Raw genomic sequence first — 24,959 nt, forward strand, 5'->3', positions numbered from 1 at the left:
AATAAGAAGAATAATGTGATGGTTAGAAACCTCTCTTACATTGACCCTGAGGGCATGTTGGCTTAAAATGTTAAATTTATTAGAGATTGACTCCAAGTTCTGCAGTCAAGGATCGCTAAAGGGGGAAACATGATATTAGTGATGCTCTCTATCGTACCCACCTGATTTCAAATAATGCTTCTACTCTCTGCCAACCAGTTTCTTCTTCAGATTCACCCTTCTCCAACATTCTGGTAGTTAATTAAAAAAATGCCTTTAAGCTTGAGTAAAACATACCACAAAAAGAGAAAAACACTCAAAATTTGAACGGTGGTAAAAGTGTTACTTTTCGACTTAAATCAAGGATGTCAAGCTTTCAGGGGCAAATTAACGCAGTCTTCTAGAAAACATACCGCTAGCGTGTTTTCTAAGCTAACTGCACGACAACATGGTAGATCTTGTGGTGAGAACATTATACATTTTTTACACTTTTCAAACCTTTCTTTGTAGAAGGATTCCTTGAATCTCTCCCATAGCGTACGTTTTAGAGATCTTCGTCACCTTTTACAGACATCTTGCTTCTTAAATATTGTCCTCACGTGTTTTTGTAGTCAGGAAATGAACTAGGTAATTTTCGAGCATTGTTAACTGTACATCTTGGAATCAGGGAAAAAAACAACAATTGGAAATAACACTCTCATTAAATAACCCTAAGTATTCATTTCACGGTTCAGGAAGCCATCTTGGCCGACAAATCTAGGAAACTGAGACCAAACCTAAATCCTAGTGCCAGTCCCTGAGTGGCCCACCGTATTTACTCTTAGCGCTTGCCTCTAATGCGGCATTTATTTCAAGGAGCGAGTATTCCAAAACTTGACGCGACTCCGAAATATCTTCTTGAAATTTTTGCGGTACATTTTTTATCCGGCAAGAACCTAACAAAGGTATTTTTTTGATCTGGCATAGCCTACTTGAAGTGGCACCCACCCCCTCCCCCGACACGTAAGTGGTGAACTTAGAGGAAGTTCTTAGAAATCTTGCCTGTCAAATGTGATTGGTGAATATTCATAGCATTTCAGTCGGAAGACAACTCTGTTTTATTATTCTGTTTCATTATTCTGTTTTATTAATTTTATACTATACAAAGCAATAGCCCTCCCTTCAAACCGTCAGTCATGAATATCAAAACCTTGCTTGACAATCTTAATGAGGAAGTTTCCTGTTCTGAGTGTATGACCACATTTACTGAACCAAAACAGTTGCCATGTTTGCATAACTTCTGCCTTCACTGTTTAACCGGAATTCAACGAAACAGTGGCCGCCATGATGTTATTACATGTCCTGAGTGTCGCAAGGAGAGCCAAGTCCCAGGAGGAAACCTGAGAGATCTGCCAACCAACTTTCGCATCAACAGCTTACTAGATGTGCTGGCCATAAAGGAGTGCAGTTCTACCGGAGTCAAGTGCGCAAACTGCGACAAAAGAGGAGTGCAAAGTTTCTACTGTTTTCAGTGCTGTACATTCTGGTGTGAAGAGTGTATCACTGTGCATAACTTACTCAAAGCAAATAAAGATCACCGAGCTCTTGCACTGAAAGATTTTGAAGATCAAGACATCGAGGATGTCTTGAAGCGACCAGCATTTTGTTCGCGACAAGGCCACGAAAAGAAAGAGCTGGAGTTCTTCTGTGTGAAATGTAAAGAAACCGTTTGCACTTCATGCGTTTTAACCTCTCACGATGGACATGTCAAGGTACTGTTGGAAGAAGCAGCCAATGAAAAGAAATTACAAGTCATGTCCACGATTACGTCCAACAAAGCAAACGAACAGAGGATGAGAAACAAAATCTCTAAACTTGACGAGAGTTGTGATATCATCGAAGCAAAATGTACCCAAGTGAAAAGAAGCGCACAAAAGTTTGCAGAAAGCATGATCGCTGCTATCGAAGCCAAGAAACAGGAAATCTTTAATGAAGCGGATCATGAGGCGCAACAATCTCTAGAACGTTTGCAAATACAAAGGATCGAGATGGAACAGAAAGTCAAAATGATCGAAACAGCAATCACAAAAGCCGAAACGTTTTTAGAACGAAGCACAAACGCAGAGCTTACAAAGTTATATGAGACAATAAACAAAATCATCCCGAAAGAAGGCGATGATGAACGTGAAGAAATAGACTGTGACCTCGAAGGGCTACGTCAATTTATCTTCGAGGAAAACGAAGCCTTAAAGGCGAAAATGATACATGAAGGGATTGGCCGTGTACTTACCTTTCGACCCAACGCGGAGACCAAAGCGGATCAGTCAACTGCTGAAGGAAAAGGACTCACTGAAGCGATTGTTGGGATTGAAGCGACCTTCGTTTTAACAAAAAATGCCAAAGGGCAACAACGTTGCGAAAACCGTGACCGAGTAACTGTGAAAACAAAAAATCAGCAGGACCATGACTGTGCAACAGAAGTGCGAGTAAAAGATAACAACGATGGAAGCTTCAAAGTCGGCTATTTTGAAAAAGAAACCGGAAGATTCTGGGCGATAGGGAAGGTGAACGGACAAGAAGCTCTAGACAGTCCTTTCTCGGTGCAACTTTCACCCAGACAACTCAGACCTGTGTTATCTTTTGGAAAGAGAAGTTCGTCTCCTGGAATGTTAAACGTTCCCTGTGGAGTGGCAGTGAATGAACGTAATGAAATTGCAGTGGCTGACTCAGGTAACCACAGGGTTCAGGTATTCAGTAGCGATGGAACTTGCATAAGATATTTTGGTAGCAAAGGTGATAAACAGGGAGAGTTTAACTGGCCTGCTGGGATAGCTTTTGGTAAAAACAATAACATCATAGTGGTGGACAGTGGTAACCACCGTGTTCAGTTGTTCAGTGAGCAGGGTGAGTACCTGAGTCAGTTTGGTGGGAAAGAAAATCTTGATCACCAGCTGTTTTATCCTCACGGCTTATCCGTAGAGAACGACGGAAATATAGTTATTGCTGATTCAAGAAACAAATTAATCAAGATCTTTTCTCCTAGAGGCCATTATTTAAAACAATTCGGGGGAGAGGGTTCTTTAACCTATCCCTTTCACTGCATACAGTATGAAAACCATTTCGTAGTGTCAGACTCCGATGAACATTGTATTAAAGTGTTTGATAGAAATGGTACTTTTCTGTACAAATTTGGAAAGAAGGGGGAGGGGGATGGGGAGTTCAACACACTTGGATGTTTGTCAGTTAACAAGGCAGGACACCTGATGGTCTGTGATGAATCTAATCACAGAGTTCAGGAATTTGATCTTAGTGGAAAGTTTATGACAAAATTTGGATCAAAAGGAAAGAATAAAGGAGAATTTGATTTTCCTCGCTCTACTGCAGTGCTCAGCGATGGTCGAATAGTTGTCTCTGATTATAATAACAATCGCATTCATATATTTGAAGAGACTTAACATCACTATGCCTTACAAGATTTAAATTTACTTTAAGCAAGATTTAAACATGAAACTGCTTTCCACGAATGATGCATATTATCATTAAGAATCTTCTGAATGGTCAATCAAACTACAAAACAACCGATAACATTACCAATCTCAGAGATTGTGCATAAACTAAGTGTGATTTGTCAGTCGGCCTAGTCGATAAGCTCTTTTAGGTCAATAGTAAAAGAGGCTTTGGAACTTTCGTTTGACATCAAATTTAATAGGATTGCAAGGTTATAAAATTCAGTTCTAATTCCACATTAAGCATACAAAGATTTATTAATTTCAAGTAATGGTACATCCAAGATAAAGAGTTTCTTGAAGCCATGATTACTTCTTAAACTATTTCCGCCATGCTGAGTTGGAACCTTTTCCAGAGTAGACCAGGAGAGAGAATGGACTGCTTTTGGACATAAGTAGAAATTTGTTACTGTATAGTTAACTATGTGATGAAAAATTATAAATAATTAAACAGTAGAAAGGTATGTCATTAAAATAGTTGTGATTGTATCTACACTTGTATCTACAGTGTTTGGCAGAGTTTAATAAAAAGAGGGTGGATTTCAAACTTTCTGAATAATTTTATCTAGGACCAATTTATTTGGAGAAGTAGCAACTCACCTAGCTCATTGTGGGAAAAAGGAAAGATGGTGAACCTCAACAAATAGCTAATGCCGGAAGTAGGATTGCACTCTTAGGAGATTCGAGCCAACCGGAAGTTCTTTCATCGCATCTTGAAAGTTCATTGCGCAATACGGTAATGCTCAAACTCACTCAAAAAATTGATTGAAAGCCACAAAACTGGTATGGTGGGTTTGTGTGCCCTCTGAAGCGTTAAGCAGAGAGGGGGCATTCGGTTTGATACTGATCTGTGGGAGAAACCAACGCTCTGCGGCTTGAATTAGCTGCTTCGCCACCCGGCCTCTATTTTCTTGAGGTTCTTGAACAACCACTAAATTGCGCGTTAACCGATTATTGGCGGATAGAAAACAGAGGGATTTGAAACGACTATCCGTTTTTTGGAAATTTGTCGTATTAAACCCCACTCTGTGATATTGCTGCGATCTAAATACTACGCAGTCCGTTGTTTGTCTTGTCATGAAAGCTGCTTTGTGCTTCGTTACGTAATTAGTCGCGTTGTCGTGGTTTCCTGTTCAATGAATCTTTACGCAATATTTGTCGACCTTTGTAGTCATAGTCTTTGTTAAAGTTAAATTCATCGCTTCTTTCTAGAAAAACTTCCATAATTTGCCAGAGAGAACTTGGGTAGAAGAAAGAAAATCAATTTATAGATAAATTTTAAAGAAACATACGGTATGTAGGCAAGGACCTATTTGATCTAGAAAATCAGTCAGTAAATCGACTTGGAAAAACATACACATGAGTAATATGTGACTCTGTGATGTGTTCAGGTGTGTGTGTAGTTTAAGCATGATAATAAAGCATCAAGTTGTGCGGAGTTGGTGTTTTATAAACCCTCCGTTCAGAGATGCGGTGTTAACAGTGAATGTTGGGTTAGGAGGGAGAAATAGATGGAGTGTGAGATGGAGGGGCAGCCTGGGTGAAACAATAAAAGGAATATGTTGAGAGATAGGAGAACAAATCTCGGATTTAAATTTAAAGCTTTTTCGTAGAACTCACGATCTTCCTGAACACCTTCAAGGAAATGAGGGTCAGCCTCTATTTTGACACACTGTCCATTATCTGATTGAAAACTGTCTGTCTCAGGTGACAGCTACATACTGAGCTTTGAATGTCAGAGGTCAACTTAAACTTAAACAACTCTCAGAAATCTTGCTTTTCAAATATGTCGTCAGGCTTCTCATGTGATCTGTCGATATTAATAACATTTCAACCACAAGACTACTAAGCTGTTTAACGGTTCTTTGGCGTCACGGTAGTCGCTATTTATACCGCGATCATCGATTGGAGGTTGGTCTCCGAGTATTTTTCTCTGTATTCTAAAGGCAAATTCATCTTTACACAAAACAAAAGTGAACAAAATAGAAAAAGAAACAGATGACATCTATGAGAAGCAATTTTTCGCGACCAAAGGTCACAGTTCCGCTTCCTCCTGTTCTGAGGTACGAAATTACAAACATGTGTGAAGGGACTGGTAACCAAAAATTCTTAAAACCACCAATGAGAGTTAAGAAATTCATCCTACAATAAAAACCACCACGTTCTCTACATCGGTGACTAAAGATCAAAGAGTCAAATCTCTGGCTCCTCATCTCTCGAGAAAAGAATATTTTTACGATTAAACTGGCTGGAAGAGCGAAAGTGAAAAGTGGAGAATGGGGAAAAAGAGAATGTTCTGAGTAGAAGGAGCAAAAGCAGGTTAAGCATAGGAGGATTTCGGTTTCCAAGTAAAAAGAAGCGCGCAGCAGTTTGCAGAAAGCTTGATCGCTTTTATCGAAGCCAAGAAAAATGAAATCTTTAATGAAGCGCATCATGAGGCGCAACAATCCCTGGAATGTTTGCGAATACAAAGGATCGAAATGGAACAGAAAGTCAAAATGATAGAAACAGCAGTCACAAAAGCTAAAACGCTTTTAAAACGAAGCACCAGCGCAGAGCTTGCAGAGTGAGATAAGGCAATAAACACAATCATCCCGAAAGAAGTCGATGACGAGCGCGAAGAACTAGAGTGTGACCTCGAAGGTCTGTGTCAATTAATCTTTGAGGAAAACAAAGCCTTAAAGGCAAAAACAATACATGGGGGAATCTGCCGTGTATTTACTGTTTCCTTACTCGGAACTGGTCAGCTCAGACGACCACCATAAACCGTATAATATTATCCAAGCTTTAATGATGATTCGATCTAAGAGAAATACATTTGTAATTCGAAATCAGAAAACGCAAATTTAGTCATAATCTCATGGCAAATTTCAAGAAAACATGACTGGAAACTTACTTCTGTGGCGGGTCGTAAAAACAGGTTTCTCACTTCAGGTTAGCAGATTCGGGTAAGCGAACAGATACAAAACTCGACTTCTCTCTCTTACTGATTCTTCTGAAAAACTGGTTTAAGTCACGACAAGCTAACACTTTAAATCATTGTGAGGAATTAATGTCAATCACGAATTGTGTTAATTGAATTATATCTGTCATCATAGGCAACGCCTATTTACTAAACGAAAAATTTACCTCTGAGTCCAAAGCGGATCAGTCGACTGCTAAAGGAAAAGACTCACTGAAGCGATTATTGGAATTGAAGCGAACTTTGTTTTAACAACAAAAAATGCCAAAGGACAACAATGTTACGAAAAGCGTGACCGAGTAACTGCAGAAATAAAAAATCAGGAACGCCATGACTGTGCAACAGAAGTGCGAGTGAAAGATAACCGCGATGGTAGCTACAAAGCCAGCTACTTTGCCAAAGAAATAGGAAGATGCCAAACAGTAGTCAAAGTGAACGAAGAAGAAGTTCGAAGAGTCCTTTCTCGGTTGAAGTTTCAGCCAGACAATTCAGACCCGTGTTATCTTGTGGACAACAGGGTTCGTCTCCTGGAATGTTAAGCGATCCCTGTGGAGTGGCGGTGAATGAACGTGATGAAATTGCAGTGGCTGAGTGGGATAACCACAGGGTTCAGGTATTCAGTAGTGATGGAACTTACTTAAGATCTTTTGGTAGCAAAGGTGATAAAGAGGGAGAGTTCAACTGGCCTGCTGGGATAGTTTTTGATAAAAACAACAGCATTATAGTGGCGGACTGGCTTAACCACCGTGTTCAATTGTTCAGTGAGCAGGGTGAGTACCTGAGCCAGTTTGGTGGGAAAGGAAATCTTGATCACAACATGTTTTTACCTCAGGGTGTATCTGTAGAGAATGACGGAAATATAATTATTGCTGATTCAGATAACAAATTAATCAAGATCTTTTCTCCTGAAGGCTATTATTTAAGTAAATTCGGGGGTGAGGGTTCTTTAACCTTTCCCTTTCACTGTATACAGTATGAAAAATATCTCATAGTGTCAGACTACGATGAACATTGTATCAAAATGTTTGATAGAAATGGTAATTTTCTGTACAAACTTGGAAAGAAGGGGGAGGGGGATGGAGAGTTCAATAACCCTCCTTGTTTGTCAGTTAATAAGGCAGGACACCTGATGGTCTGTGATGCATTGAAGCTCAGAGTTCAGGTATTTGATCTTAGCGGAAATTTTATAACAAAATTTGGAATAAAAGGGGACAATAAAGGAAAATTTAATCTTCCTACCTCTACCGCATTGCTCAACGATGGTCGAATAGTTTTGTCTACTTATGGTAACCATCGCATTGAGATTGAGATGTTTGAATAGACTAACATCAGTATGCCTTTATAGATTTGAATCAATTGTGTGCAACGTTCAAACATGAAACTGCTTTCGACTAGTGATGTATATTCTCGGTAAGAATCTTCTGAATGGTCAGTGGAACTACAAAACAACCAATCACATCACAAATTTCAGAAATTGCTCATTAAAACCCTTTACTTGAACTCCCAAGAACTGATTGGTCAATTCTCTCGTCTGGCTGTTACACATTTCTTTGTGAGTTAGTTTTGAGAACTTGGTGTTAAATCAAGATAATAACTTCTACCTGATAACTTTGAGTATTGAGGAACTTTTAAATCTTCTTCTGGAATTTTGGTCTTATTATTAACAGACGTTCCGACTGAAACCATTGGTCTTCATCAGTGTAGTTTGTCACGTGGTAAATCACTCTCACGTGACAAACGTCGGGAAACGAAGACGAGGGCCCGGTCTCAAGTCTGAGACACTGAGAGAACCGCGCCGGAGTCCCCCCTTTCTTTTCAGGGTTGGGTCCTCTACCCTTTCCTATATCGCTTCTTTTATCCGCACGGTCTCAAGTGTGAGACAGAGAGAACCGGAGTCTTCCCTTTCTTTTCCCATATCGCTTCTTCCCACTCCCTCATTCCTCGACGTTTGTCACGTGATAGTGATCTACCACGTGACAACTACACTGATGAATACGGATAGTCTCAGTCGAAACGTCTGTTAATAATTAAGACGAAAATTCCAGAAAATTTCTACTTGATAAGTTTGAGTATTCTCATTACCTGTTTGCTGGATAATGTATGGATATCATAGGGAGAAGTTTCATGTTAATCGCTTCTGGGAGTTTAAGGGTCACACTAAGTGTGATCTGTCAGTCAGCCTGGTAAATAAGCTCTTTAAGGTCAATAATTGCACAAGTCTGAAAATTTTTGTTTGATCATGATCAAGTCTTATAGTATAACAAGAATATGAAATACCAAATCATTAATTATGTTAAGAGGTATAGCTTTAAGTAATGTTACATCTAAGATAAAGCAATTGTACAGCCTTAGTTATTTTCTCGAATGTTTCCACCATGCTGAGCGGGGAACCTAGTCCTGAGTTAAACCAGTGGAGTAAATGACTGCTTTTCAACATTTAATTTAGTAAAATTTTGTTTTTGCATATATAAGTATGCAATATAAAATTGTAAATAATCAAAATGTAAAAATATGTCAATAAAACGGTTGTGATTGTTTTTAAACTTTGCAGTATAATAAGTGTTTGATAAAAACAAAAAAGGCTGATTCGAAACTTTCTGAGTGATTTTTGAGCAGTTTACTAAGAGTGGTTGTACATTCACCCGCTAAAATATATGTGTTTCACCAGCCGGGTGGTTTGTACTGGGAAAAACTGTGCCCGAGGTCAAGATCTTGGATACCGCCCGAGGCCACAGTTTTTTCCCAAAACGGACCGACCTATAGGGTGAATAACATTTTTATTTTTATCTAATACATAACTACCCTCCGAGCAGAGCCTTTTCTTCTTCTCTTAAAGCTTCTTCTTTTCTTCTTTTAACCCCCAAAGTGAAAAGGCTCTGTCGACATCCTGTTGTTGCTTTGAAATGTCGAAAACCCCACGGTCGGAGACTGAGCCTAAGTGCCAGTCCCAACAGCCCAAGTGCGCTTAGGTCTCTGGGAAAGCTTCTTCAAACACAAATTTCAAAATGGCTACCCGTCCAGCACTCGAGAGTGAAAAAGGTTCTCCAAATGACTCAGACACTGATACTTCGGAACCTCAGCCATCTACTGCAAAGAAAAGGAAATCAGCTACCCTTGAAGCATCCTCTCGTCGGCAAACTAGTGTGACGTCACTCAGCGCTTCAGTGCGACGTCACTCAGCGCTTCAGTCCCGTTTCAGTAGAAACACGCGGATTTCTTGTCAAAAAAGTATTGTTTAAGCAGTCTATTTGCTTTTCAGTCAACAGCTAAGTATCGTTCAACATTTAAGATTGAATGGAGTAACTTATATCCCGTGAAAGTAGAAAGAAACGACATGCATTCATTTTATTGTGTTCCTTGTCTCAAGACAATACGGTGTGACCACCAGGGTCTAAAAGATGTGAAAGATCATCGTAGTACAGAATCTCACAAGTTGCTGACAGATAGATAGATAGATAAGATAGATAATAATCTTTAGACAGGGTGCGTTCTCACAGAAGTGGTTTTCAGAACGGCCCTGTATATCCCACCCATCCCACCCCAGGGGAGGACATCCATCACACAGTAATCTCGTGTGTGGGAAATTAACGTCTCCTACCCCAACCCTACAGGAGACGGGACCTCCATTTATTCGTCCCTATCCGAGAAGACTAGAATATCTAACCATTTCTTGAGGTTATAGAAAGGCAGCAAATTCTTCTCAATTATTTTAAGACCCTGAGTGTTGGTCCGGCCGGGGCTCGAACCCTCGACCTCCCGCACAACAGTCCAGCGCTCTATCCATTGAGCTAACCGGGAGGCGGAAAGCAGCAAATACTCAGCCATCAGTAGCAGGCATGTTTGGTTCAGGTGAGAGCATTAAACAAAGTCTTACCAGAGCAGAAGTCGTAACAACCAATTTTTTAATCCAACATAACCTCCCGCTTGCAACTTCAGATCACCTTGGGCCACTCTTTAGGGCAATATTTCCGGACAGTGAAATTGCTAAGCAGTAGGGATGTGCAAGAACAAAGACTATGGCTATCATCAATAGGACCCTGGGACCACATTGTTACAGCTATGTTGTACAGCACTGTCAGAAACATCCATTCAGCATTGGGATTGATGGGTCAAGTGATAAAGATGTTGAAAAGATGAATCCAGCAACAGTTAGAATTTTTGATGTAGAAAGAGCCAAAACTGTTGCATCTCATTTTAATCACATGTGTGTGACAAGTGGTAGGGATGCGTCAAAGGCACAGACTCTTTTTGGTGTTGTCCAGGAAAAGTTAGAGAATGATGAGATACCATGGACTCAAGTTGTCAGCCTTTCAGAAGATAACACTAATTTAATGGTGGATTCTCAAAATTCTTTGGCATCCCGCTTCAAAGAAAAAAATTCAGACCTATGTATTGGGATGCCCTTGCCATTTGGCGCACATTGCAACAAGTAGAGCGCGTGACGAATTTGCAAAGATTATAGGAATACGTGTAGAAGAGCTTCTTATTGATCATTGTTACTGGTTTGAGAAAAGCACAAAACGGAAAGGGATCTTAATTGAGTACATGCAGCTTTGCAACCAGGAATATGGTAAGATGCTGGAGCATTCTTCTACAAGGTGGCTTTCTTTAGAACGCTGCATTCAACGCACACTTGAGAAGTATACTGGATTGAAGTCATACTTTCTGAGCGAAGATGCTGATGAAGCAAGATTCAAGAGGTTACAAAAAGCCTTTGAAAATCCACTGACAGAAGTTTCCCTGTTTTTTCATAATGATTTTGAGGATCAAGATATCGAGGATGTCTTAAAGCGATTAGCATTTTGTTCACGACAAGGCCACGAAAAGAAAAAATTGAAATTCTTTGCGCTTTTTTTGGTAATACTATTCCTGTCACATTAAATCGTGACTTTCATGGTTACAACACAAGATCGAGAAATGACGCTCGAAAATCCAGTGCCACAAGAACATGGGGTCATTGGTCGTCAGTTAACTTTAGCGCAGATATATGGAATGGCAAAAGCGCAAAGAATGAGAGACAAAATCTCGAAACTTGACGAGAGCTGTGATAACATCGAAGCAAACGTTGCCAAAGTAAAAAGAAGCGCGCAACAGTTTGTAGAAAGCATGATCGCTGTTATCGCAGTCAAGAAACAGGCAATCTTTAGTGAAGCGGATCATGAGGCGCAACAATCTCTGAAACGTTTGCTAACACAAAGAATCGTGATGGAACAGAAATTCAAAATGATCGAAACAGCCGTCAAAAAAGCTGAAACGGTTTTAAAACGAAGTACAAACGCAGAGCTTGCAAAGTTAAATGAGACAATGGGCACAATCATTTCGAATGAAGGCGATGTTGAGCGCGAAGAACTAGACTGTGACTTTGAAGGTATGCGTCCATTTATCTTCGAGGAAAACGAAGCCTTAAAGGCAAAAACAATTCAAGAAGGGATCGACCGTGTATTTACCTTTCGACCCAACGAGACCAAGGCGCATCAGTCAATTGCTGAAGGAAAAGGACTCACCGAAGCGATTGTTGGAATTGAAGCGAACTTTGTTTTACAAACAAAAAATGCTAAAGGACAACAATGTTGCAAAAAGCGTGACCGAGTAACTGTGGAAATAAAAAATCAACACAGCCATTACTGTGTAACATAAGTGCAAGTGAAAGATAGCAACGATGGAAGCTTCAAAGTCAGCTACTTTGCCAAAGGAACCGGACGATGCAAGGCCGTTGTCAAAGTGTACGAAGCAGCAGGTCAAGGTAGTCCTTTCTCGGTTCAAGTTTCACCCAGACAATTCAGACCCGTGTTATCCTAATGCCAAGGACGTATATATACGTCCTAAAATAGGACCCTCAGATACCGAGGACGTATATATACGTCCTCTGACAAGCATTTTGTTTCTTTTCTCGGTCGTTCAAGGTTTTTATCCGTGGTTGTTTCAAAGGACCTGGGAACAATTTGAGAATCCGCTGACCACAGAATTTTGCACTGTGGCACAACATAACACCCAGAAGGCTTTGTTTATTTTCGCGGCAAATCCTTGCCAAATCCAACATGGCGGCCAGCACACGTCGAATGACAGCTGAGGAAGTTTTGGTAGAAGTTTTCGCTGATAGAGACTCTGATATGAGCGACGAAAGTGATGGAGATGTTTCAGAGTACAATGAAAGTATTTCGAGCTCGGAGGATGAAGATGAAAGCGGGGAAGAAGTCGAAGAGATCGACGAACTCGAAAGCGAGAATGAAAATAACGAAGATAGTGAAAGTGAGGAGGACAATGTCGCAGCTAAAAAGAGTTATACAATGCCAAAGGGCTCAAATTGTTGAGTAAAATTATTTTATGAAAAATCCAATATGGCCGCTGGTTGCGAGGCATGCACCTGGGTTGGCATTCAAAGGGTTAAGTCAACAAGGTTCGTCTCCTGAAATGTTACGCAATCCCTGGGGAGTGGCAGCGATTGAAAGTAATGAAATGGCAGTGACCGCGACAGATAACCACAGGGTTCAGGTATTCAGTAGCGATGGAACTTACTCTTATGTTACTTTGGTAACATAGGTGACAAACAGAGAGAGTTCAACTGGCCTGCTGGGATAGCTTCTGATAGAAACAGTAACATTATAGTGGTGGACAATGGTAACCACCGTGTTCAATTGTTCAGTGAGCAGGGTGAGTACCTGAGTCAGTTTGGTGGTAAAGGAAATCTTGATCACCAGCTGTTTAATCTTCTTGGCTTATGCGTAGACGACGGAAATATAATTATTGCTGATTCAGACAACAAATTAATCAAGATCTTTTCTCCCGAAGGCCATCATTTAAGTAAATTCGGAGGTGAGGGTTTTTTAACTTTTCCCTTTTACTGTATACAGTCTGGAAAATATCTCATAGTGTCAGACTACGATGAACATTGTATCAAAGTGTGTGATAGAAATGGTAATTTTTTGTACAAATTTGGAAAGAAGGGGGAGGGGAATGGGGTATTCAACAAACCTCGTGGTTTGTCAATTAACAAGGCATGACACCTGCTGGTCTGTGATTCATTGAATTTCAGAGTTCAGGTATTTGATCTTAGTGGAAAGTTTATAACAAAGTTTGGATCTAAGAGGGAGAAGAGAGGAGAATTTAATCCGCCTGTCTCTACTGCTGTACTACGAAAAGGAACACCCTGCATTAGCTAAAAGAATTGCTCACTTTTTAAGGAGAATTTTCCAGCAGAGAAAGCTTAGCGACTGTCAGAGTCTGTTTTAGCTACGAAATACGGTAGAAATCGATTATTTATTGACAGAACCCAAGAGTCATTTTTCCCGTACAGAACGCGTTCTCTGTTATTCTGTCACGCAATGCTAACTATAAATCAAAGGCGGCTGGCGTTGGAATTCTGCCTGCTGTTCCAGAATAATAATATGTGTGGTAAGTTTACCCGAGGAAACCCTCGAGAATATCATCACCAAATTGTTGGCTCGCATAGTGAAACAGAACACTGACAAGACGGGCCGTATAATAATACGGGCCGTACAATAATACGGGCAGTATAAGAATAGGAAGAAACGCGTGAAGTGTAATGTATTATATCACTAAGCGTTGTTACTGTTTAATGTACGTTTAACTTGTAATCTCTACGGTTTTCTGTTTACAGGGTCTTCGTGTTCGTACTACGAAAACGAAGACCGGGTCTTAGGTCTTAGGTCTTCGTTTTCGAAAAAATACACGCGAATAATAGGTGACTTTGTGATGTGTTCAGGTGTGCGTGTGATGACAAACCATTGCGCGGAGTTGGTGTTTTATAAACCCTTCCTTCAGAGATGAAGTGTTGGGTTAGGAGGGAGTGAAAAGATGGAGTGTGAGAAGAAAGGCAACCTCGATGAGGCAGTAAGATAGGAGAAATACACGCGAGTTATTTGTGACTCAGTGATATGTTCAGGTGTGTATGGGCATGATAACAAAACATCAAGTTGTGGGGAGTCGGTGTTTTATAAACCCTTCGTTCAGAGATGCATCTTTAACAGTGAATGTTAGGTTAGGAGGGAGGAACAGATGGAGTGTGAGAAGGAAAGGCAGTCTGGGCGAGGCAGTAAAAGGAATGTTGAGAGAAAGGAGAAAAAAAATTTAGAGCTTTTTCGTAGAGGTCACAATCTTCCCAAAGACCTTCAAGAAAATGATGATCAGTCTCTTTTCTGAAACATTGTTCATTTTCCGATTGAAAACATGTCTGTCTCAATTGAGAGCTAGATACTGAGCTTTGACGGTCCGAAATCAACCTTAACTTACAATTCTCAGAAATCTTGCATGTCAAATATGCCATCAGGCGTTTCATGTAATTGGTCAATATTAATAGCATCTCAAACAGAAAACTTTATTTATTTAATAGATATTTGGCGTCACGGTAGTTGCTAATTATGCCTCGATCGTCGATCGCAGTGTTAGTCTGCCAGTTTTTTGCACTGTGTCCAAAGAGGAAATTCAACTTTACACAAAACAAGGGTGAAAAAATGGAAAAAGAAACTGATGACATCCATGAGAAGAAATTTTATGCTGCCTGACGTTAGTTCCGTTTTTCTCTTGTTCTGATGTACGAAATCAAACATGTGTGAAGGAACAAGTAACCAAAAATTCTAAAACCACTAAGGAGAGATAAGAAGTTCATCCCACAATAAGTCTACCACGTTCTTCCCACCAGTGACTAAAGAATCAGGTATTTTGCTCATCATCACACGAGAAAACTGGCTGGAAAAGCAAAACTGAAAAGTGAAGGAATGGGAGAGAGTTGTTGGAGTGGAAGGAACAGAAAGAGGTCAGGGAGAGAGGAGGATTTCGGTTTCACTTCACAATTATTCTGAATGAAATTTTACGGATGTTTTTACGTCTATGTTTTGCACAGTAAATCCCCAACCAAGCTCGAGTTAACGCTTCTGTCAATGGCATCGAGTGATAAATGTCAAAGCGAATTTTGTTTTTCGCTTATTTCATGTGTTCCTCCGTTTCCAGCGGGGCCAAAACACTAAACAAACGTGATTGCGATTTGCCATATTCAATTTCAGTGAAAATTTACAGAACATTTTTGAAATAGGATTAAAAAAATGTGGAGTGATCGTACAAAAATCGCTCTTGAATAAAAAGTATTTAGTAATTAAAAAATTTGGAGACATGTTTTTGTTGTTTACACGTAAAACTAGCTACTGTCAAAATTTGAGAGCAATCGAACAAATTCCCTTTGACTTGTAGCTCTTAAAAGGTGAATCGGGCGGTCGTATGTAGAAGTCGTGAAAAATTCGACAATTCATTTTTTTTCCAAATTTTTGGTATAGTCTGATAGTCAGTCCTATAAGCTTTAATTTGATATGGGGCTTAGATATCTACAGTTTAAACCGGACGCCCTACATCGCTTGCACGGTAACCTTGGGTAAAATTTTGTTATTGCGTAAGTAACTAAGCAATATAAAAATGTAAATAATGAAAGTGTAAAAATACGTCAATAAAATAGTTGTGGTTTTTTTTAAACTTTGTTGTATAAAAACAAAGAGTGATTCGAAACTTTCGACTTGCGAGCAATTTACCAGGAGAGGTTGCATATGCATCCGCTAAAATATTAAATCTCAATAAATAGCTGAATTTTCGGACCGGAAGTAGTGTTTCACTCCTGACAGATCCAAGCCAACCGGAAATTCTTTCATCCATACCATGAAAAACTCTTTGAGTTCATTTTAAGTTTTTCGTTTGTCTAACTATTCTAAGTCACTTCGCAATTTCGAACTGATTATATTAAAGTTTTATTGATTTCTTACAATACAAATACTACTACGTTGGACGTCAATTTCGCGTTAAGCGGGATAAATTACGTGTATAAAATGATTTATTTTTAAAACTATGTGACTCATATTTTCAAATTATTAAAGACATGAAATTACCAAGGGCATGGTTTTTAGAGAGCAGTCATCATTTACCACCAAGGGGAGGGTGGAGGATTTTTCAGGGGGTAGCACGAGGTGTTCAAGAGGAAGGCAGGGAATCAGTCGTTGCCAACAGAGTAGGGATCTTACGCAACCACGACGGCGACGGCAACGAGGACGTGGAAAAACAAGAGATCTAATTGGCAGAATAGCTCAGCACGTGCGTCTTGAAACTTTGTACATTTCTTAGCCGTCCTAGGCAAAACAACAACGTGAAATCGCCAAAATTTGCGTCGTCTGCGAACCGAAACCGCGACGCCAGATTATTTTAATTTTCATTTGGAACTCAACGCTATTTTTATACGTCATACTGAAGTTGAGCTGTGGAGCCGTATAAGACAGTAAGCTCCTGCAACCATTTTTGAAATTCTAACTAAGAGTAGAAATTCATTCTTTAATCGAAGTCTTCCTTGGCGTTGCCGTCCTGATTGTGTAAGGTGCCTATTATCAAATCGGGGGGGGGGGGGGACTATAGATAATTGACTGCTAATGGAGGGGTGATTATTAGAATATTGGATCGAGTAAATTATATCGCGACAAAACCATAATCCTTCCCAGAGATAAATATTGGCCAGTTCCTCGTGTAAAAAACTCAGCCATGCTCTAAACCTCGCCTCCTTTATAACTTCAAGTCCCCAATGCATCATGTAGTCCGCGTTTACTTGTTGCTGATTCCGAAGGCAGCTCTACAAAATACTGCAGCCGCAGCAGCACTTCTGGGGGTAGTCTGGAGCATACACTTTGTGATCAAGACCATAGACCCAGAAGCGACTTGATTGCTTCTTCCACTGGTAGGCAACTTCAGACACGGGTACTGCTCGTAGCTGTTGGCGCTGGAGACAAAGACATGTCCATAGCTAATTAGTATAGCACGAATGTTAGGACGCTAAGAAGAAAGAGCTGTACAAACCACGCCGAGTGGACAGCAGTAAGAATCTCTCCTTTAAATATTCTACTTTTTTTACTACTGTTGTAAGAATATTCCACGTGTATTTCCGATTTATTTAGCTGAGATGTGTTACTACTTGTTTACCCAAAGATGGCAGATAAGAGTTATTGATGTGACCTGGTTTAAAATATTATTTGATAAAAGACCTATCTACCTGCTTAAGTATGCTCTTGGCAGGCCACTTGGTGCTGTGTTCGTCCACAAGCCTCTTTGAGCCCATGTTTACTTGCTGGTCAAAAAAGGTCGTGATGGGCCAAACCTTAATGAGAATCACAGAGAACATGGTTGTAGTTTAGTAGGAACGAGAAGGTGAAAGAGATAAAACAGTTTTCAATTGTGTCATAAGTAATCCAGGATTGCATTAATTTTAATTTGCTTTACTCTTCTCTGTGATTGGTACAAAAAACTACTCAACCAATCGGATGCGAAACTAAAACCAATCATGACTTGGTCGCCTGCGTTTTCCCGCGCTTTAGGCGGCTTGCCTGTTTTTACTTTGATTTCTCATTGGCTTACGATTCAGGTAGCTTTCTCGTTCTTCAATCTCCCCGAAGCTCTTTCTCACATTTCCCTTTTGCTAACTTTGCTGTTGCATTTACAAATCTGCTCACTCGCGTTTTCTCGCGCTTTAGACAAATTTGTTGTTTTTATTTTAGGCTCTGATTGGCTGCCTGTGATATCCCCCTCATCCTGATTGGCTGTTATGATTACTTTGCTTTTGGTTTGGAAACTCAGTCGTGAAGCGCGCTATGTTGATGTAAGACGAATAGTCTAGTGGTAAGAAACGAAAAAAACTCACCCTTGGCAGTTCTTGCTTGAATATTTTAGTTCCTTGGGAATTAACGATGAGTTCAGCGGGCAACTGATCTGTTCTCTCCACGACATGATTAGATACATTGTTCTCCCTTAAAAATAAATAATAATAATAATAATAATAATAACACTAACTATAAAAATGATAATGATAACAATGATTATAATAATACTGTTTGTAAAAATTATAATTTTTAACAGCTCAATAGGCAGCTCCAGGTTTAATCCATTCGATTTAAACAAATCTGTTGGGCGAATCGCAGGTGACTGCCCACCAACAGGCCACTCCTCGGGAACTGGTGCGCGACTTGTTCCCAGATGAGGTGATCTCTAAGGAAGCCTCTACGCTTGTTAGGTAAATTTCTAACGTCGAGAGTTTAAGTTTACAAACCTTACTTGAAAGAACATGGCGAAGTTTATGCATATAAATGGTTTCATTGACTTACCATTTTACAGTCAGCTGAATGAAAGTTTTTAACTGAGCTTGTCCCAAACACGTCGGGCACTTTATTCGGCCGTGGCCATTACAAACCTCGCAACTGCAATCGAAAAAGATTTTTAAAAGTCTTTGTCTCTTTGGAAGGAGTAGGAATGTTGATACCGCAACAAGATCTTTAAAATCTTCAAGAGCTGTGTCATTGATTTTGTTGTATATACAGTCGAACCTCTCCACATCGGCCACCTCAAGGACAGAAGAATGTGGCCGTTGTGAAGAGGTGACCTTTTTATAGAGAGGTGGCCGTTAGTTAAGGTTCGACTGTATCGTGAAGACCAAACAAACAAACAAACCAATGAAAACCAAGAGAGCTCTACACTCACGTTTTCAAACCTCTGCCCACGCAGTTAATACACTGTCGCCTTTGCTCCATTCCTTCCACGAGACCAGAACCCTGGCACCTGGAACAACGCAACTAAACAAACAAAAATAGAGGTAAATAAATTCAATAAATCCACTATCTTAGGATTTTACGAAGAATGGAATCCCAGATCTTTGGATTTCACGGGGAATCGAGTCCCAGATTTCTGGATTTCACGGGGAATCGAATCCCAGATCTTTGGATTTCACGGGGAATCGAATCCCAGATCTCTGGATTTCACGGGGAATCGAATCCCAGATCTCTGGATTTCACGGGGAATCGAATTCCAGACCTCTGGATTTCACGGGGAATCGAATCCCAGATCTTCGGATTTCCAAAGGAATCGATCAAGTCCTAGATCTTAGGATTTCAAAAGGAATCGAGTCCCAGATCTTCGGATTTCAAATGATCGAGTCCCAGATCTTCGGATTTAAAAAGGAATCAAGACCAGATATTCGGATTTTACGAGGTCCTCTTGATCTTCGGGTTTCGAGCTCGGATGGTCATAGGAATGCGAAATCTAGAATTCGATTCCTTGAGCGGGGACTCGAATGATTTTAGTTTCCTCCACGTCCGTGACCAAACAAATAACATTGTTCTTCATTAAAACGAATGAAACTAAAGATTTTGGCATTAACGTACCCTTCCACGTCCACAACACTTGTAACAGCGCTTGTATCCCACAACCATGCAATCATGACACGGCTGAGAATAAAAGTGAGATGAAACAATATAAATACGAGATCAAAGTAAAACCAAACTTATTTAAAGACATAATAATTTGGATATATCAACAAAGTTGAAATGGTAAATTGGCCACCGTAACGATTACAAAAGCTGACGTTTCGAGCGTTAGCCCCTCGTCGGAGCGAATAGAGGAATTGTGGACTGTGTGTGCTTTTAAAGGCATTAATGCCAAATTTAATAACAAGTTGTCCATGCTGAATAAACTGACAGTTATGAACCCCTCCCATATTTGACCCTGGGATATGTTCTCCTAAGGAGTTATATTCATCTGAGATGGGACTTCAAGTTCTGTAGTCAAGCATTGCTATTGGCTCCCTATTTTCTGCATTGATGATTAAGCGTGTCAAGTTTGTCAAGTTCGTTTTATATTTTCATGCATAGCCCGCTGAGGTGCAATGTTCTGCCTTTTTTGTTGTTCTCTTTTAGCGTGAATCAGAATCATCCTAATTCAATTCATATGCATCCTTGAGAACGGGGGGGGGGCGGGGGGACGGGGGGGCTATATAATAAGTTGTATTTTTAACCCTCTGCACCTTTGCATCAGTTTGCATATTCTCCATACTGTTCTTCATACATTTCCTAAGGTGCTGACAAGGAGAATTTGTTTAACAATCAAGAGCTTCTCTAGTTGGTGATCATTTCCCTTATTCTCCTGACCTTAATGTGTGATTCAGGGGTGATATCGTAAGGAGAAATAAGATGTTAGTCACACTTGGGGGTCAAAAGAGGGCTACTATCACACAACGAAAAAATGAACTGTACTCACTTTGATGTTGGCGGTGTGAGGAACTTCAATATTGGTTGTAAAATTCTTAAACAACTGAGGGGGTTGGGCAGGGATGCTCCATGGGGGTGGGGGTGGTCCATTAACAGGGCTGTCTATTGGCTGACCTAAAAATTCAAAGATTTCCTTCATTTCTCTTTTTATTTGCAATATTTAGACAGGCTGTCCCAGTTCAGCATTCAAGATGGTTTGAATGGTTTGCCTGTATAGAAAATACCAAGGCCAGAACACAGCAACAAAGGCTACATAATCCCGGCTACTCTTTGCATGAAGTGCGAGGATTCTTCAATGTTCTTTGCTAACCACCATAGAGAAGATGGAAGAGACGGGCCTAAATTGATTCATCGTCCTCCTGCGAGAAGACTAAAATGTCTAACCATTTCCGGAAGTAGAAAGAAAGAAAGAAAGTCTTAAGCACTCTAAACAACAAACGTGTCTAGTTACAATGATAAGGTTGAGATCGGACGTCAGCATTATCAGGCGCCTCTGGCAGCCGCTTCAGTCCATGTAACGATCTCACCTTTCCGCCCATCCCACCCCAGGGGAGGACATCCACCACACAGTAATCTCGTGCGTGGGAAATTAACGTCTCCTACCCCTAACCCTGCAGGAGACGGGGCCTACGATTTATTCGTCCTTATCCGAGAAGACTAGAATATCTATCCATTTCTTGATATTATAGAAAGGTAACAAATTCTCCTCACTTATTTTAAGACCATGAATATTGGTCCGGCCGGGGCTCGAACCCTCGACCTCCTGCACAACACAATCCGGCGCTCTAACCAATTGAGCTAACCAGGAGGCGGTATTGGCAATGGAAATACATTCTCGTAAGTCACTTTACTTTAAGACCCTAATTAAGTGTTCGTCCAGGCTGGACCTTTAACCTTTGACCTCTTGCAGTCCAGTGCTCTACAACATGAGCTAACATTAACCTTTCTCCTTCTATTTTATTGTTGGATTTCTAGGAGGATTATCTCTGTATCTCTGCCATCTAGAACAACTTTCAGAGAAATAAGCAACAGTAATTCTGCATGTAAAACAAAGAGTTAATGTTACTTAAAAGAAAATCTATGCTGCCAGTAAGGATATGATATTACTAAGTTAGTCACTACTGGCCCGGTAAGGTTCAAATTCTCACTTGGTAAGTCAGTACCTCGGTAAGGTTCAAATTTCCACTCAGTTTTTCGTGATTCACAGAAACTTTCTAGAGCATACTGCAAAAGTAAAATTCCGTGAAGAGAAACTTGAAAATAATGTAACATATTTATACCAATATCTGAATGATAAAGATAAAAATATAAATCTTTTTATAAGGTTGTAGTAGCAGCAAGTATGATAAATATTGTAAGAAATAAACAACTTTTTTGAGAGACATGTTTCGGCATGCTTATGCCATATCTTCAATCAATGAGTAACAGAACGTGAGTAATTATATAACAGACAAGTAGATGAATAAAATATTTACAGTTTGATGTAATACAAAAGCGGGTACTTATTACAACGTGGCACCAAACATCAAAGGTGTGAACTAAAACGCTAGAAAAGTATTATAATGCTGTAATTGTTTGTTAAGGTCAGGTTTGATCTTATTTATATGAAAGCTTCTTTGAGTTTTAAATTAATTGAGTTGTTAGCTTTAGTATTCTGGATTCTGCTAACAACTCAATTGATTTAAAACCCAAAGAAGCTTTTCATATAAATAACATCAAACCTAAACTTAACAAACAATTACAGTATTATAGCACTTTTCTAGCGTTTTAGTTCACACCTTTGATGTTCGGTGTCACGTTGCAATTAGTACCCGCTTTTGCATTACATCATACTGTATTTATTTTATTCATCCCAGCTACATGTCTGTAATATATAATTACTCAAGTTCTGTTACTCATTGACTGAAGATGGCGTAAGCATGCCGAAAAATGTCTCTCAAAAAAGTTGTCTATTTTACAATATATATCTTTTCATTGATTCTTTCTAGAATAAAAAATGGCAAAATTACCATCTATCTTTTAACTCCAAAGATTTGATTGTTAAATCTCCCCTGTTGCTGCTACACATAATTTTCCTTATGCGAATCAGTTGAGAGAATTTTGGTGTTACATCAAAATGACAACTTCTACCTGATGTGTTTGAGTAATCTTATTACCTGTTTGCTGGATAATTTATGGATATTATGGGAAGAAGTTACATGTTCATCACTTCTGGGTATTAAAGGGTTAAATAAGGACACAAAAGGAAAATTGTACTTACATGATAAGCGCTTGAGGGAACGACATCTTTAATCACCATTTCCCTTGCTGGAGCAGCTCCATAACAACAGTGTTCACTTACAAACTGAATCATTGCATCCTGAGCTTGTTCAGCTGTTATTGCAGTGGCCCTATAATGTGTAGAAGTACTCAGGGTTTGTCACTGATTTTCATTTTCTCTCTTCACAAACTTGCACTCTTTATGACTGGGTGCATAAGTTCAATGAACCAATATAATAATGAACATACTATGCATCATCTTATTGGTCAATACAGTTTCCAAGTGGATGCTTTATCAGGTTATATATAGAGCCTGCATGTATCTAGTTCTGTCATAAAAGCAATGTATCCCTCCTGGCATACAACTGCATAGATATTGCCTGTGCGCCGAAGACAACAGCATATTTTTGCCATATGATTGTTTAAGGTGAAGTCTAAATATAAAACAAAGCAATCAGTGTATGGTCCCCTTGTGAAACTAGTAAGTATTGTTTCCCTGAGAGTTCTGATGTTTCCCTCTACTTCATCTCGGGCAGCATCATGACTAGTACTCTTGGGATGACAAAACTAACTGTTTGACCCTCAGGACCATACATGAAGTGTCTATAATGTAAAACTTACTGTTGGAAATGCTGTTCTGGCATCTGTGAGGAAGGAGGGGGCACATATGGGGGCGGAGGAGAAACAAATGAACAACCTAGAAATTGGATTAGATAATTAACTTCTTAAGATATTTGTAACAACATAAAAAAAAACCTATCAGGTTACTGCGAAGTATTCTTTCAGTTCAATACGACTTCTTCTTTATCCTATTGTTCAAAGCATGTCTCAACAACTGCAACATTTAAAATGGCCATCCCGTAAACACACCAAAATGAGGTGCTCATAATTATTGAGGGTCAGGGAAGCAAAATGCATACATTACAGTTACCAGCTCATAAAAGCTATGTGTATGTTATATTGCATGGGGATCCATCTCACAAACATGGATAATCAATAAATAATAATGTCAATAAAATAAATAGTAATGTATAAATCAGAATTAGCAGAGGACATCCATGAGGTAAGCTTCTGTAGTCATCTGCATCCAGGTTGAAGTGGAAATTATTGCAAGCACTGCGCTTTGCTGAGAGAGGATCAAACCTGGACAACATGGAGAAAAACCTTCTATACAAGAACCAGAAACCATCAATCTAGCTTGAGTAAAGTGCTCAATGAAGTTTTAAAAACTTGGAAAAACCATAGCCTACCAAATTGTGTTTGTTCATATCCAGAGTAATGTGCAAACATGTCAGGAGGGGGTGTAGATGGAGATGAAGGCTTAGCAAACTGGTTATCAAACACATCCTGAGAGGGTACATCTGAGCCAGAATATGTGGGTCTGTCTACTCTGCCTGCTTAATGATAAATCAGTTTACAAATTCAGTCAAGAAATACATTTAATTTTTTTATTTATCAAATTACCTCATTAGGATAAATATTTAAAAGGAAGCATGATAAGTTAAATACATTGATGTTAGAAGAAAGAAGAAGAAGAAAGTCTTAAGCACTCTAAACAACAAACGTGTCTAGTTACAATGATAAAGTTGAGATCGGACGTCAAAATTATCAGGCGCTTCTGGCAGCCGCTTCATTCCATGTAACGATCTCACCTTCCCTTTCATCCCACCCCACGGGAGGACATCCACCACACAGTAATCTCGTGCGTGAGAAATTAACGTCTCCTACCCTTAACCCTGCAGGAGACGGGGCCTTCGGTTTATTCGTCCTTATCCGAGAAGACTAGAATATCTATCTATTTCTTGATATTATAGAAAGGTAGCAAATTCTCCTCACTTATTTTAAGACCATGAGTATTGGTCCAGCCGGGGCTCGAACCCTCGACTTCCCGCACAACGCAATCCGGCGCTCTAACCAATTGAGCTAACCAGGAGGCAGTTAGTGCATGACAAGGACACCTAAATAAATATAAAACTATGATGCTTAATATATGTTAGGTTTTGTCAAAGGAAAAAGAATAACTGTTTTGAACTAATATATAACATTGAACAAGACGTATAAGTGCCAAGCCAGATTCTGCTCATGGGAGAAAAGACAAGAAAATGAAAAGAAGAAGTTAATGATTAATTTGATTAGGAATTTTTCTGTATATATGCTTAAGTTCATTATCAGAAAACGGTGGCAAATATTTTGGCTGGCACA

At 39.6% G+C, this 24,959-nt stretch overlaps 2 protein-coding genes and 1 pseudogene across 3 annotated transcripts in view; 2 read left to right on the plus strand and 1 right to left on the minus strand.

Annotated features, from left to right (window-relative positions):
• The first annotated feature begins 1,070 nt into the window (after positions 1-1,070).
• Positions 1,071-4,011, plus strand: LOC148729931 (E3 ubiquitin-protein ligase TRIM45-like). Its single transcript, XM_088761390.1, has one exon. It carries the CDS (start codon positions 1,155-1,157, stop codon positions 3,411-3,413), a length of 2,259 nt encoding a protein of 752 aa, XP_088617516.1. The 5' UTR covers positions 1,071-1,154; the 3' UTR covers positions 3,414-4,011.
• Positions 4,012-9,431: 5,420 nt separating this feature from the next.
• Positions 9,432-11,307, plus strand: LOC148729932 (uncharacterized; annotated as a pseudogene).
• Positions 11,308-16,158: 4,851 nt separating this feature from the next.
• LOC148729933 (protein SSUH2 homolog) overlaps positions 16,159-24,959 on the minus strand; it is a 46,021-nt gene continuing 37,220 nt past the window's right edge. Inside the window, exons 5-15 of one of the 2 annotated variants that reach the window (XM_088761398.1) lie at positions 24,008-24,151; positions 23,379-23,454; positions 22,759-22,888; positions 21,662-21,722; positions 20,488-20,612; positions 19,617-19,679; positions 18,937-19,028; positions 18,564-18,656; positions 18,104-18,209; positions 17,459-17,563; positions 16,159-17,188 (exon numbers count right to left, since the gene is read on the minus strand). In XM_088761398.1, coding sequence (XP_088617524.1) covers positions 17,042-17,188; positions 17,459-17,563; positions 18,104-18,209; positions 18,564-18,656; positions 18,937-19,028; positions 19,617-19,679; positions 20,488-20,612; positions 21,662-21,722; positions 22,759-22,888; positions 23,379-23,454; positions 24,008-24,151 — 1,142 coding nt within the window. In that variant the 3' untranslated portion in view covers positions 16,159-17,041. Of the gene's footprint in view, positions 17,189-17,458; positions 17,564-18,103; positions 18,210-18,563; positions 18,657-18,936; positions 19,029-19,616; positions 19,680-20,487; positions 20,613-21,661; positions 21,723-22,758; positions 22,889-23,378; positions 23,455-24,007; positions 24,155-24,959 lie in introns of both variants that reach the window. The other variant, XM_088761397.1, reaches the window with a different exon arrangement.

This window comes from Stylophora pistillata, chromosome 5 (assembly GCF_964205215.1).
Source record: "Stylophora pistillata chromosome 5, jaStyPist1.2, whole genome shotgun sequence".
Lineage (NCBI taxonomy): Eukaryota > Metazoa > Cnidaria > Anthozoa > Scleractinia > Pocilloporidae > Stylophora > Stylophora pistillata.

Bases quoted from the DNA above. Each gene is read 5' to 3' on its own strand.
- LOC148729931 (XM_088761390.1), top strand. From the start codon at position 1,155: ATGAATATCAAAACCTTGCTTGACAATCTTAATGAGGAAGTTTCCTGT.